This window comes from Hemiscyllium ocellatum, chromosome 17 (assembly GCF_020745735.1).
Source record: "Hemiscyllium ocellatum isolate sHemOce1 chromosome 17, sHemOce1.pat.X.cur, whole genome shotgun sequence".
Lineage (NCBI taxonomy): Eukaryota > Metazoa > Chordata > Chondrichthyes > Orectolobiformes > Hemiscylliidae > Hemiscyllium > Hemiscyllium ocellatum.
In genome coordinates this window covers 14593773-14609433 of record NC_083417.1, presented here as the reverse complement: position 1 = coordinate 14609433, position 15661 = coordinate 14593773, and the positions used below count along the sequence as shown (strand labels likewise).

The 15661-nt window shown below is 42.3% G+C and overlaps 1 protein-coding gene across 3 annotated transcripts in view; it reads left to right on the top strand.

Moving 5' to 3' along the window:
* Positions 1-15661, top strand: part of wwox (WW domain containing oxidoreductase) — a 947793-nt gene that overhangs the window by 565079 nt on the left and 367053 nt on the right. For 2 of the 3 annotated variants that reach the window (XM_060837947.1, XM_060837946.1), the window contains exon 9: positions 6362-6438. The exons of the other annotated variant lie outside the window; for it this stretch is intronic. In XM_060837947.1, the coding sequence (XP_060693930.1) occupies positions 6362-6433 (72 nt within the window). In that variant the 3' untranslated portion in view covers positions 6434-6438. The remainder of the gene's footprint in view (positions 1-6361; positions 6439-15661) is intronic. 3 annotated transcript variants of the gene reach the window in all.

Here is a 15661-nt window from a genome sequence, read left to right as displayed (position 1 = left end):
TTTCCTAGTTGGTGGACACTCAGGATGGACAATAAATGCTGACCAAGCCAGCAGTGCCCACATCCCATGAAGAAAGAGTGGAGCAGATTTACGGCAGCTCTCACAGTAAGCAATCTATTTCACAGCATTTAGACTCTGTTTACTCAGCTAACGGGCTGTTTAGGTTGTGCTTGACAGCACGGTTTCCCTTCCCACTTTTTCCACTGTGACTCCCATTTTAATGTTTGATTGTCAGAGTGGGGAGTGGGACGAGTTTTTAAAGTGGGAGAGTTGTTGAGTATGGCTGTGGGAGTTGTTGAGCTAATTATTTTGTTCAATACTGTTTTGAAGTGTCTGAAATAGCCTTGGACCTAAGAATCATTGGCTCCATTACAAGTGAGCACATGCCAAGATTATCTCTCCAACGTTTTCACTTGAAAGTCATCAATGTTGCCTCAGAGACATGACCCATCATTTGGGAACTCCTCATCCACAGGTTGTCGGATGTTGCTTTGCCAGTAGCCAATGAGATGGAAGCTCTTGATAAAATGATTGTTTTTCAGCTTCATAATGACAGACCATCAACCAGTCAGGATGAAGCATCAAGGAAGAGCTGCGTCATTATAGTAAGATTGAGTTAGCACAGTGGAGCAGGGATTTGTGCTCCATTGAATGTCCCTTTCATTTGTTTATACTGCAACAGTCACAGTATTACCGAATCATTACAGTGCTTGTCAGTGTGCTCAACTAATATTTTTATAGCCAGCAATGGATACATTACAAAGATTAACTTAACTTTGAAAGTTGCCTACCATACATTGTTGTTTTGCACATTAGCTTGGTCAGCATCTGAAAGAGCATATAAAGTTCAAAGCAAATGAATGAATTGTCGGCTGTGAGATTCTAATCCGTTTTCCTCATTTGGATGCTGCCAAACATCCTGCGGACTTTCCAGCTGTTACCGCCGTTTGGACATTTTAATGTATATTCTCTTGTGTCTGGAACAGATTTGCAAAATGTCATAGAACGTTTTCTTCAATCATTTTGATTGACAGGTGACGCAATTTGAAGCTTGCATTTGACTCCCTGAGTAGCAGCTTCCTGACCACAGCAACTCCTTTGGGATGAAGCACTAATTATAGAGCAGGCTATTCTGCAGCAACTGTGGCATCTTCAGGAGAGGAAGGAAGAATACAAAGGACACATCGTATGAGGTTGATGACCAAAAGAGATTTAAAACACGTGTAACACACAAATCAGAAGGAGGCCCCTACTTCATCATTCAAGAAGATCATGATTGATCTTGGTTAGTTCCAGTATCCTTTTACCTCCTTGCTTGTCAAAAAACTATCTACCTCTGTCTTAAAAATATTTAAAGATCACCTCTACCACCTTTTAGAGAGTTCCAAAGGCTACCAGTCCTCTGCAAGAGAAAAAAAACATTACCTTATAAACCAGTGATGGTTTTCATGAGTTCCCTCTACTCATGCTGAGGGTGGCACAGTGACACAGTGGTTAGTCGAGCTGCCTCACAGCACCAGAGTCCCAGGTTCAATTCCAGCCCAAGAATGTGCAAACTCTACACAGACAATCGCCCGAGGTTGGAATCAAACCTGGGACCCTGGTGCTGTGAGGCAGCAGTGCTAACCGCTGAGCCACCGTGCCATCCTATCTGAAAGCACATCTGCCTGCAATAGAATTAAAGGGAAATGACATCCATTGAAAGGGCAATCCTTCACAGTTCAGGACTAGAGTAGGTTACAGAAATGAGAGTGAAGTCAGCAACTTGAACTTGAGAAAAGGCTTGAAATTTTGAGTTTTCTCTTCCCCGCTGCTGGGTTCCGTCAGTTTTTATTTTCTGTTTGTGGGCTGAGGCTTTTCACCCAAAGAAAGGAGAGAGCATTAGGACAGAAAAGTGAAAGGTTGGTCACATGGAATGGTTTAAAAGGAATTTCTGAGAGTAGGAAGGAGGTGTAGAAGTGCAGGGGATGAGACCATGACTTCCAGAAAATGATAGTCATGACACAATAACATGTATAAGGAAAGAAAATAATTTTTGTGTTGACTCACTGTTGGATCATGGGTGTATGATTTTGAGGAACTAAGCAAATAGACAGCAATTCTAACTGAATTGTGATATACAGGAGATTGAGCCAGGAAGATTGCCCAAGGAAACCTTGAGGGTTGCTGATTAAGGCACAGATTTTAGGTGGTGGTGTGGAAGCATTTGGGGTGGTGTTGATTCATGTTGCAGAGATAATAACAACAACTTGTGTTTATAAACTACTTCTAAAGTAGGAAACCACACTGTTTGTCATGCTGCTGTGCAGTGGAGAGCGGGAAGTGGGCCACAAAGTGTGATCGTTGTGATTGTCTGGTGTGCCTATCATGGTTGCATAACTGGTGACATGTGCAAACTGGGGTATGTGAGACTTGCAGTACTGCTAAGTGTGTGTGAGTGAGATGAACCTCTGAAAGTTGAGTTTGAGCCGTGACTGGTACAGACTGGTACTGGTAGCTGACTGGCAGAGTGTGTGGTACATTACCCAATTTGTGAGGCTAGTGGTGCAGTTGGTGGGATAGTACTTTCATTGATCTTGATCATCTGTGTGAGGTCACTGAACTACTTTCAACATTGCCTCCAGTTCCTCAGAACAAGACTGCTGCCATTGACCATTACAAGTAGAAATGGCAGGAAGCTAGAGTACACAACAAGCCAGACAGCATCAGAAGGTGGAGAAGTCAATGTTTCAGGTGTAACCCTTCTTACAACCGAAACATTGACTTCTCCACCTCCTGATGCTGCCTGGCTTGCTGTGTTCTTCCGGCCTCTTCTTTTGTCTCTAGCTATTGACCATCCCAGCTATTTACTCTCACTGCCATTGCGTAGTTTGTTTGCAGAGCCTCCTTCTTCCATTCAGGCAGACAGCCTCTCATGTCATAGAGTCGTTGTGATATCAGAGAATCTTGGACAATGCCCTTAGGCCTGTTGCCCCATCATTTAGTGTTGCTTTTTCTTGCACTCTCTTATACAATCAGTTCTCATGCCTCCTTCATCTAGGATGCACCTTTAAGAGGTGCTAGCTGGCTTTAAGTAGTGCACGCATTTGGAGGGTGGGAGAGGGGACACAATCTTGGGCTTTACTTGCACCAAACTGGCCCCTGCTAAGATCCACATCCTCTCCTGAACCCTTTATTTCAGTCTTTCTTCAAATTGTCTACAGTTTTCTGATTGGGCTGTTTTTACTCAAAGCCTGTTCCAATCAAATGATGATGGTCTTGGTCAGCAGGCCTGTTGTAGAACTTGAGTAACCTACACTAGACCAGCTCTGCTTAATTTATTTAATTGCTTTCTTCATCCTAGATACCAAATGTTCAGTGTTTTAAAGTGGTCTGCAGTGAAGCAGTTCTTTAAAATATGACTATCTCTTTGACTTACAAATGCCAACAAGGCAAATCTACTTGTCAAAATTAAACAATTGCTATTTCTTGCAAGAAGAAAGCAAGTCTTAAGAATTTGAGTATGAGTATCTCTACTCTAATCAGTAACAACATCAAAAGTACTTATTCGTCTACACATGACTTCCTTGTTAATCATCTTGTGGTCATGCCACTGGTGTTCTGCAGTTACCAGATTCAGATAAACAGCAATAAGCAGTGAACAAATGATGGTCGCAGGTTGAAAAAGAAAGTATTGGTGATGTGGGAGATCTGTATTAAAAGCAGAAAGTACTGGAGAAAACAAGCGACAATGACAGCAAGAAACAGAGACAGAGTTTCAAGTCCAAATAATGTCTTTTCTTCAGGATCTGCTGATTGGTGCCTGCTGTGGGGAATCTTCATTTAAAAACTAACAACTGCCAATTTCAAGAAATAAACTCCTTGCTGCAGTATGAATATACTCAACTGGTCAATGACTGCTGTCTTAAGTCAGATTCTGAAGCTCTTTGGCTCTTGACTCACTCTTCCTGGCTCCACTGGATATACAAAGGTCTTCCCAAGTATGGGACTCGTATTTGTACAGGGTCCTGGCCCGGAAGTAATTTCATCTGATTGCAAAAGCCAAACTGTCACAACAAGGGTTGTTATACTAATGAATGGCTTGTAATGAATCAGTAACAACGATTTACCGTCACACAATACCTCTGATGTGATAAAACATCCCGAGATGCTTATGAAATGAAATTTGACACTGATGTTATCAGATATTAAGGTAGCGGATCAAAAACTTGATCAGACAGCTAGGTCTTATGGAGTGACCTTAGGGAGCAAGGTCGGGAGGTGAAGATGTTTAAGGACAGAATCCCAGAGCATGAGAGCCAGACAGCTAAGGGCATAATCTCCAATGGTTGAGTGATTACAACAGCAGTGGTCAAGAGATTGAAATTAGCTGCACACTGATGCATTGCAGGGTTGTAGGGCTGAAGGAGATTATGGAGCTTGTGCTTAAGATAGGCCGTGAGGGGAAGCAGGAGACAGACCAGAGAAAAATACAAGTTTATATTGAACTAGGCAGCTAGATTCTGAGGATAATTTGAAACTAACACTATGCACAAAACCGAGCATGTTTTGTGAATGAGGCAACCATGGCTCACTAGGGAAGTTAGTGATAGCATATAAAGTAGCAAAGAATGATGGGAAAATCAGAGGATTGGGAAGCTTACAAAGACCAACACAGGGCAACAAATAAAGGACTAAAGAGGGAGAAGATTAAATATGATGGTAAGCTAGCCAGTAATATAAAGGAAGACTGTAAGAGTTGCTTTCGAGATATAAAGTGTAAAAGAAAGGCAAAAGTGGACATTGGGTCACTGGAAAATGATGCAGGATAGCCAGTAGTGGGGAACAAAGAAATGGCTGAGGAACTGAATAATTACTTCATGTCAGTCTTTACAGTGGAAGACACAAGTAATTTCCCAAAAATTCAAGAGAGTGAAGGGGCGGAGCTAAGCATGGTGGCCATCACCAAGGGGGAAGGTGCTAGAATGACCAGAAGGTGGATAAATCACCTGAACCAGATGAACTACACCTCAGAGTTCGAAGGGAGATAGCTGTATAGTGGAGGCATTAGTGGTAATCTTTTGAAATCACTATTTCAGGGAGGGTCACAAAGGACTGGAAAAACGCTAGCATAACACCCTCTGTTTAAAAAGGGAATAAGGCAGAAGACAGAAAATTACAGACTAATTAGCCTAAACTCGCTCTTGGATAATGTCCTGGAATCCATCATGAAGGATGAGATTTCTGAATATTTGAAAATGTATGGCAAAATAGATCAGAGTCAGCATGATTTCATCAAAGGTAGGTCATGCCTGACAAATCTACTCGAATTCTTTGAGGAAGTAATGAACAAATTAGACCAAGGAGAACGTTGTCTACTTGAACTTCAAGAAGGCCTTTGACAAGGTACCAAACAGGAGGCTACTGAGTATGATAAGGGCCCATGGTGTCTGAGGCAAGGTGCCAGCATGGATATAATGCTGAATGGCCTGGACAGAGTGGGTGTTGGGAAGATGTTTCCATTGGTACAAGAGACTAGGACCCGAGGGTACATCCTTAGAGTAAAAGGAAGACCTTTTAGAACGGAGATAAGGAGAAACTTCTTCAGCCAGAGAGGAGTGAATCTATGGAATTCATTGCACAGAAGGCTGTGGAGGCCAGGTCATTGAGTATATTTAAAATGGAAATGGATAGGTTCTTGATTGTAAAGGGGATCATGGGTGACAGGGAGAAAGCAAGAAAATGGAATCAAAAAACTTATCAGACATAATTGAATAGTGGAGCAGACTTGATGGGCTGAATGACCTAATTTCTGCCTCTATATTTTATGGTCTTATGTTAAAAAGCAGGTTGTTAATTAGTCATCAGTAAAACTAACGTAATTCTGAGCCATTTTGTAAACCACTTGTGTACAAGGTAAAGACTATCTTGTTCAAATGAATATTGCTCGTCTTGAGTCAAATTTTGGATGTTGTTCAATTCTGGTCACCAAGACGCATAAGAAATTTGTGAACAGGAGGACTTGATGTCAGAAGATAAGAGGCTGGTGTTCACAGCATCACAGAATTATTACAGTGCAGAAGGAAACCATTCAACCCATTGTGTCCCATGCTGTTCCTCTGAACTCTTTAATGTAGTCCCAATGTCCTGCCTTTTCCCCTAGTACCCTGCATCTTAAGGAAGAAAAATTCAGACTCTTCAAGCTTTCAGAGGAACCAAATGGCACTAAACGTTCCCATGATAATACAGTTTCTAAGCAGAATCATAAAGGAAAGTTCTATTTGTTTCAAACTGAATCGTGACTGCACAACGATATGTAGAATCAGATGCCAAGGAACACACCTTACAGTAATAGCCAATCTCTGTAATTCCCTCTGAATAGGAAAATGGAGCCCAGTCATCGGAAAGTCAGATGGATGCTGTGATGGGGAAATTCACAGCAAGAATGAGCTAAATGAGGCAAGTAATTTCCTTCATTTGGGTTTATCGCTGTGACCTGTGGTTTATTCCAATTCTTGTAATTAAAAACCCCATCCTGCACCTATTGCCATTTTGTTCTCATTCGCAAAATTAACTAAGAATTTCTTTTTGCACGCCAACATTTTGTTAACTTGTTAAAAATCTTTCATGGGGTGTTTTCGTCATTGATTAGACCAGCATTTTTTGTCCATCCTTAATTGTTGATAAACCATATGGTGGAGGGTGGTTATGTATCAATCAAATTGCTGTGGGTCTGGAGTCACTTATAGGTCAGACTAGATTTCCTTCCCTAAAAGACATTAGTAAAATAAGGTGGGTTTTCAAAACAATGGGTGATCATTTTCATGGTCACCATTAGTAGCTTTACATTCTAGAGTTTTCAAAATTCAACTTAAAAGCTGCTGTGATGGGATTGGAATCTGCGTCTTTCTTAATTACTAGGCTGCTGACATTAGCACTCCAATGCCATCTCCACCATTTACAGCGCAAAGTTTTCCAAGAAACTATTTCTCATCTCAGAAATCCAATGTCAAAAAAAATTACTCATGACTGGTCATAGACCCAGACTGTGTGGGTTGCATTAGAAATGTGAAGCATTATGGGTAATGTTAAAAAAATCCCCTGCCATAACTGACCTTGTTTGAATTTTTAAAAATGGCCGAATGCTACAAGGGATGTAAATGCTGGGAAAAAGTTGCAAACAGCATTGGTTGACTGGACAATAAGTTTTTTTTGTAATTGCCTATTCTCAGCATTCACAGTGTTTTGTTTTTGTGTTAATCTGATGGTTCAGACAGTGAAGCAGGGACATTGAGGCAGAAAGTGATGAGTGATTTTGCTGCCAAAAAAAATACTCTTTCAACAGTAAAAATTAATTGGTTTACAAGGCAGCCACTGCCTGTGCGATTGTGTCAAAATTGAGTTTGTGGCTTTATTTTTATTTGGGGACAGCAGTGTCAGGTGGAAGAATATAACCAACAGGCCTTTTGCACACCAACACAGAATCTGTGGCACAGTGAGCATTTATTTCTTGAGGTGCATTTTGGTACCTTCACTCACTTACTTCTGGCACCTCATTTGCAGCAAGAGATTACGTTCATTTATGTTTTTACCATTGTAGGCAAAGTGGTATTTTAAACAAAGCTGTTCATTTGAATGAAGACAAAGAAAAAGCCTGAAATAGTGAGCAGATAAGGCAGCACTGTGGGAGCAGGAAACAGTACTAATATTTCAGCCTTTCGGCCCGTCCTTTCGTCAGTGTTAATCATAGTTATGGCTGGCTTTTTTGTTTGAGTGTTGCACTTCTCAAAATATCCATGACATTGTTGTCTTTTTTAAATTCAAGTATCTAGTTAACGTCGAGCATTTGCAACTCAACTATGACAGAGATACAGGTGTGTAAATGTCTTTCTCATATGGTCAAAAGGGTCTTCAACTTTAAAAGAGCACCCATTCAATGTGAAAGAATGGCATTGTGCCAGTTCCCATATTGGCCATCTTGTGGACCTAAAAAAAATAGAAATAGTATTAGATTTTTTTTTAAATGCATGTACTATGTTGCAAAAAATACCAGCAGTAAACTGAGGATCGGGAATGTTCTTGAAGCAAGGGAAAGACCACGATTATGTTTTCAAAACGGAAAATATAAAATATGGTGATAATGTAGCTAGGAACATTAAAAGCAGGTTGTAAATTCTTAAGTACAAGTACTTAAGAAGAAAGAGAGTAACTGAAGTAAATGTCGGCACCTAAGAGAAAGAGTCGAGAGAAAGTATCATCGGTAATGAGCAAATTAAGGACTCAATGGGCTGAATGGCCTCTTTCAGCACTGTAAGGATTCTATGTTCTAAATAAATTAGGGAACCACAGGCCTGTTTGCCTCATTTCATCATTGGGATAAAGCTAAACTCTATTATTCAGGAATTCTTAGCGATACACCTTGGAACATATAGTATTGTTAGATCAGGTCATTGTGGTTTTATGAAAGTCCTGTTGACAAATTCACAAGGGTTTTTCTCCCCAGTATTGAACTTGCAGAGCAGTTAAGAGTGCCAGTATTTATAACATGCTTAGTTTTCTACAAGTCATTGAATAAAGTGCCAGACAAAAGGATTACTAAACAAAATAAGGACTGTGAGTGATTTACAAACATAGGTTGAGGAGTGATCAGTGGACCGGAAGTAAGAGAGCAGAGATTTATGAGAGTTTCCATGTTGGCAGTGTTTAACAGGCCAATGTCTACATATTGAATTAGGCAGCAGAAAATATTCAGAGACTTCCAAGGGATTTATTGTAAATCTCCAGTTCAGTACAAACAGCAGTGTCCACCTTTCCCTTCTAGACCCTTTCCCTGTCCAAAAGCTATCCCCCACAGGAGAAGAAACCAACTTTATTTTTGTCATTTTAATTCACCTGTTCAGACTTGTTACAATACACAAATGGAGCAGGTGAGATTTAAACCTACACATCGGGCAACACAGTGGCTCCAGTGGTTAGCACTGCTGCCTCACAGCACCAGACACCCAGGTTCAATTCCAGCCTCAGGTGAGCATGTGGAGTTTGCATATTCTCCTTGTCCAAAAGATGTGCAGGTCAGGTGAATTGGCCATGCTAAATTGCCCATAGTGTTAGGTGCATTAGTCAGAGGGAAATGAGTCTGGGTGGATTACTCTTCAGAGGGTCTGTGTGGACTTGTTGGGCCGATGGGCCTGTTTCCACACTGTAGGGAATCTACAGGACATTGCCACTGCACCATCAAGAGGCTGCCTCCTGAAAGACTATGATGAAGCGAAAATTCTTTTGTCGAAAGTTTTGAATATATGGAATTTTCAGTGTCAGAGGGTTTGGATTGTGCCATTTGTTTAAGGCTGAGATAAACAGTGTTGGTCTCAGGGAATCAACAAATATGTCAAACAGGTAGGAAAGTAGAGTTGAAGCTAAAGATCAGTCAAGTAGGGGAACAGGCTTCACAGAGCATTTGTCCATTCCTGCTCTTATTTATTATGTTCTTGTGTCCTGATTTTACAGAGGCTTGGAAATGCTCAAAATGAAATAGTTACACATTGGATTTTTTTTAGATTCGATTCCCTACAGGCCGTTCAGCCCAACCAGTCCACACCGACCCACTCATTTCCCTCTGACCAATGTACCCAGCACTATGGGCAATTTAATGTGGCCAATTCACCTGACCTGCACATCTTTGGATTGTGGAAGGAAATCATAGCATCCGGAGGAAACTCACACAGACACGAGGAGAATGTGCAAGCTCCACACAGACAGTTGCCTGAGGCTGGAATTGAACCTGGGACCCTGGCGCTGTGAGACAGCAGTGCCATTGTGCCGCCCCAACTGATCTTTCTTTTTAAGATCAGTTTGTGACCCTGTCATATTTGTCCCTAAATTTCTGGCTCCAACTTCCTGAGCTTGCATAGCTACAGTCTAGTGAGCTGACTGAAAATAAAACTTGTTCTCGTGTTGAATTTTAGCACTTCTACTAGACTCTTAGAGTCATAGAGATGTACAACACAGAAGCAGATTCTTCGGTCCACCTTGTCCATGCTGACCAGATATCCTAACCTAATTAGATTAGATTAGATCACTTACAGTGTGGAAACAGTCCCTTCAACCCAACAAGTCCACACCAATCCGCCGAAGCGCAACCCACCCAGACCCATTCCCCTGCGTTTACCCCTGCACCTAACACTACGGGCAATTTAGCATGGCCAATTCACCTAACCTGCACATTTTTGGACTGTGGGAGGAAACCGGAGCACCCGGAGGAAACCTCGCAGATATGGGGAGAATGTGCGAACTCCACACAGTCAGTTGCCTGAGGCAGGAATTGAACCTAGGTCTCTGGCGCTGTGAGGCAACAGTGCTAACCAGTGTGCCGCCCATAATCTAGGCCCATTTGCCAGCACTTGGTCCAAATCCCTCTAAACCCTTCCTTCTCATGTATCCATCCAGATACCTTTTAAATTGTGGAATTGTACCAACCTCCACCACTTCCTCTGGCAGCTCATTCCATACACGCACCACCCTCTGTGTGAAAAATTTACCCCTTAGTTCCCTTTTATATCTTTCCCCTCTCACCCTAAACCTATGTCTTCTAGTCCTGGACTCCCCCACCCCAGGGAAAAAGACGCTATCTATTTATCCTATCCATGCCCCTCATGATTTTAAATACCTCTATAAGGTACCTCAGCTTCTGGCGTTCCAGGGAAAATAGCCCCAGCCTATTCAGTGTCTCCCTGTAGCTCAAATCCTCCAACCCTGGCAACGTCCTTGTAAATGTTTTCTGAACCTTTTCAAGTTTCACAACATCCTTCAGAGAGGAAGGAGACCAGAACTGCAAGCCATATTCCACAAGTGGCCTAAGCAATGTCCTCTTCAGCTGCAACATGATCTCCCAACTCCTATACTCAATGCTCTGACCACTGAAGGAAAGATAACCAAATACCTTCTTCACTTTCCTATCTACCTGCAACTCTACTTTCAAGGAACTATGAACCCCCACTCCAAGGTCTCTTTGTTCAGTAACACTCCCCATGTCCTTACCATTAAGTGTTTAAGCCCTGCGCTGATTTGCCTTTTCAAAATGCAGCACCTCACACTTATCTAAATTAAACTCTATCAGCCACTCCTCAGCCCATTGGCCCATCTGATCAAGATCTCATTGTACTCTTAGACAGTCTTCTTCGCTGTCCACTGCACCTCCAATTTTGGTGTCATCTGCAAGTTTACCGACTATACTTCCTATGTTCAACTACTTGCATCTTACATTGCTAACACTAGCATTTTTGCTTTAAACAGAATATCTTGAGGGTACATTCAGTTTTGTAGCTCCTTGCATAATCAATATCGTTTTATTTCTGTGGAACTCTTTGTATAAGGTTCACATCTAAATTAAAACAGTTTCTTTCAGTTGAACAAGGAACAGTATAGCACAGGAACTGGCCCTTCGGCCCACCACATTGCATCAACGCCCTTTTAAATTAAAACCGTTTGCCTCTGTGTGGTCCATATCCCTCCATTCACTGCCTATTCATGTATCTATCAAGATGCCTCTTGAATGCTGCTATTGTATCTGCCTCCACCACCTCCTGTGACAGCATATTCCAGGCACTCACTGCCCTCTGTGTTAAAAAATTGCCTCTCACATCACCTTTAAACCTAACTCTTTTACCTGAGGCCTCTGTCCCCTAGTAATTGATATTTCTGTCCTGGGATGAAGAGTCAAATTGTTCTGTCCTTGCCTTTCATAATTTTGTCAGCTTCTATCTGGTTGTCCTTCATCCTTCAACGTTCTAGTGAAAACAAACCAAGTTTGTCCAATCTCTCTTCACAGCTAATATCCGCCAAACCAGATGACATCCTAGTAATCCATTTCTGCACCCTGTCCAATGCTTCCATATCCTTCTGGTATAATGGCAACGAGAACTGTATACAATGTTCCTAATGTGGCCTAATTAAAGTTCTTAATAGCTGCAACATGACTGTACACTTCTCTCTTGCATCTGATCTCCCAAAATGCATCACCTTACATTTGTCTGGATTAAATTCCATCTGCCATTTCTCAGCCCAAGCCTCTAGCCTATCTATGTCCTGCTGTATCCTCTTGACAATTCTCCTATTTGCAGCTTCCCTAATCTTTGTATCATCCTCAAATTTACTAATCAGACCATTCTCCTACAAATCATTGATGTATATTTTAAACAACCGGGGTCCCAGCTCTGATCCCTGTAAACAACTGCTGGTCATAGATCTCCAGTCAGAAAAACACACTTCCGCTGCTATTCTCTATCTTCTATGACTAAGCCAATTCTGTATCCATCATACCAGCTCACCATTGGATCCCATGTGACTTCACCTTTTGTATCAATCTGCCATAAGGAATCTTCTCAAAGGCAATGCTAAAGTTAATATAGACAACATCTACCACCCTGCCCTCATCAATCATCTTTATCACTTCTTCAAAAACTCAGTCAAGTTTATGAGACTCAACTTACCCCAAAGCCACACTGCCTATCATTCATATGTCCATATTTTTCCAAATGTGAGTTAATCCTATACCTAACGATCTTCTCCAATAATTTCCCTACCAGTGTCATAATACCCACAGGTGTGTAATTTCCTGAACAAATCCTGTTGCCCTTCTTAAACAAAGGAACAATGTTGCTATTCTCCAGCCCTCTGGGACCTCTCCTGTGACTAAAGAGGACGCAAACATTTCATACAAGCCCCCCCAGCAGTTTCCTTCCTCAGCATTCTGGGATAGATTCCATCAGGTGCTGGGGACTCGCCTACCTTAATGCTTTTCAAACCATTCAATACTACCTTCTTTTTTGTACTGATATGTCCTAGAATATCAACGTAGCCCTTTAGAGGCTCACAATCCATCATGTCCTCCTCCTTTGTGAAAACAAATGGTAAGTATTTGTTAAGGACCTTCCCCCTTCCTTCGACTCCACGTATAAATTCCCTCCTTTGCCCTTGAGTGGGCCTTCCCCTAGCTACTCCCTGCTAATTTATTGCTCTGATCCCCGTGCTCCATGCCACACTCATTTAAACCCTCCTCTGTGGCACAGCTTCCCTGCAAGGATATTTGTGCCCATCCAGTTTATGCACCACACACCCTTCTTCTACAAGTCCCAGTGCCTCAAAAGACATCCCAACGATCCACATTACTGAAGCTCTCCCTCCTACACTCGCTCTTTAACCACATTTTTAATAGGAAGGGCTGAAGAAGGGCTTATACCCGAAACATTGAATCTCCTGTTCTTTGGATGCTGCCTGACCTGCTGCGCTTTTCCAGCAACACATTTTCAGCTCACCACATATTTAATCCCCTAGCTCTTTTCAAAAAGGGTTTCTTTTCAAAAAGGGCGATACGGTGATTCAGTGATTAGCATGGCTGCCTCACAGTGCCAGGGTCCTGTGTTCAATTCCAGCCTTGGACGACTGTCTGTGTGGAATTTTCACATTCTCCCCGTGTCTGCTGATTCTCCACAGTGTTCAGGGATGTGTAGGTTAGGTGTATTAGTCGGAGGTGGGTGGGGGAGTAAATGAGTAATAGGGTAGGGGAATGGGTCTGGGTAGATTACTCTTTGGAGGGTTGGTGTGGACTTGTTAGGACAAATGGCCTGTTTCCACTCTATAGGGATTCTATGATATTTAACTGCACCATCTTCCTATTCCTAGTCTCACTGGCATGTGGCACAGGAAGTAATCCTGAGACTACAACCCTGAAGGTCCTGATTTTCAACTTCCTACCTAACTCACTGAACTTCCTTTACAGTACTTCATCTCTCTTTTCTGCCAATGTTGTTGGTACCAATATGAGCCACAAACTCTGGCTGCTTACTATTCCCCCCCCCCCCTTCAGAATATCCTGTGTCTGCTCAGAGACATCCTTGATCCTGGTACCAGGGAGTCAATACACCATAGTGGAGTCTCACTTGTGTACAGAGTCCCCTACCACTCCTCCTCACCTACACTTTGACACTCCTTGCTCTATAACAGTGCAAGTCATGGTGCCACTGATCTGACTGCTGCTGTTGCTTTCTGTGGAGAGACCACCCCCACCCCAATAGTGTACAAAACAGTATAATCCATGTTTCAGAGGGGAATGACCATTGGGGATTCCTGCACTGCCAGCTGCACTTACTTGTCTTTCTGTGGTCACCAACCCCAACTGGTGACATGACCAGCTCACTAAACATGCTATCCACAAACGTGAAGTTGCCATAGATCCAGAGGGCCATAGGGCTGCGATAGGGTTAGAGGGAGTTTCTGATTAGTGGTGAGTTTCATCAGAGGGTCACCTTGGGCTAGAAGGAGAGGTTGAGGAATGTACTTCATATAAACCTCAGCTGGTGCAGGATTGAACCAACACTATTGGCATTACTGTGCATCACAAACCAGCCATCCAGTAAACAGAGCTAACCAACAATTGGTTCATTATTCCTGACTCCACCAAGGCTCACTGACTTCCTCCTCCCCCTTTTGTGTTTGGAATCCTTTCTGTTTGTAAAATAAACCCGTGTAAAGAGAATAAAAGACTTATATTTATGTGCCATTGTAGTGTGTCTCGCAAAAATAATTCAATGCATCAAAAGTGCAGCTAATTACGTTTAGGTGCTGTTATGTTGGCAAATGCAGCTCCAGGACTTAACTCAACCAGGGCTGCAATTGGCTGTTTTTAAACAAAAAAATGTGTTGATGTGAGGATCTGCTAGTGGTCAGGCAGCTGATCAATTTGCCGGGGCGATTGGGTTTCCTCCCAGAGTTAAGAGCCAAGACAGGGACATCCTGGCTACCAAGAGTTGTCAACCGTCAGAGGCGGTCTCTGAGGTGGGGGCGATCATGATTTGGAGATGCCAGTGTTGGACTGCGGTGTACAAAGTTTAAAATCACACAACACCAGGTTATAGTCCAACAGGTTTATTTGGAAGCACTAGCTTTTGGAGGTCACAGGAAGACGAGATCAGAAACAACAGGGTGTCTCTCATGCTGACCTTGGTCCAGTCTCTTCATTGTGCCAGCTACTGCAATAACCTGGAATACAGAGGTATTACAGAGGTATGTTCCTAACTTATCTGTTCAAATATGTTATGACACACTTCTGGAGCAGATGGGACATGCACTCTGGCCACCTGGTTCAGAGGCAGGGACACTACTGTGCTGCCTTTCCTCCTCTCCCCAGCAAACCATGTTAATCTGACTGGTCAACCAGCTGGGTAGGCTGACTCCTCCTTGCCCCATTGGAAGATGAAATGATTACAGCCCAGATAGGATGAGGCCCTAAGATTCAACCCTCAGGTCCCACAAATAGTTGAAACATAATTGGCTGATTAATTTATTGCTTGTCTAATTGGTCAATAGGGCAGATGTTGCAATGAGCAGCATTAGCATTTCTTTACTTTGCAATCGCATTTATTTATCTTTACCAGGTTTCAGAGGTGAGAATATTGGTGCTGAGACAGTCCTTGAGGTTACATGACAGACAAAAGTAATTGAGCTCATGGCTGCCAGGAGGTTCATAATTTATTTAGCATCACAGATACTTCAAATGATCCATGTTGAAACCTAATGTTACCAATGTTTTATAAAGCTATTGTTGCCATTAGGCCAATTGTGAAAAATGGTGCTGAACTTATATTTTACTTCTGGCCAATGCTTACTATTTTGTGTCAGATTGCTC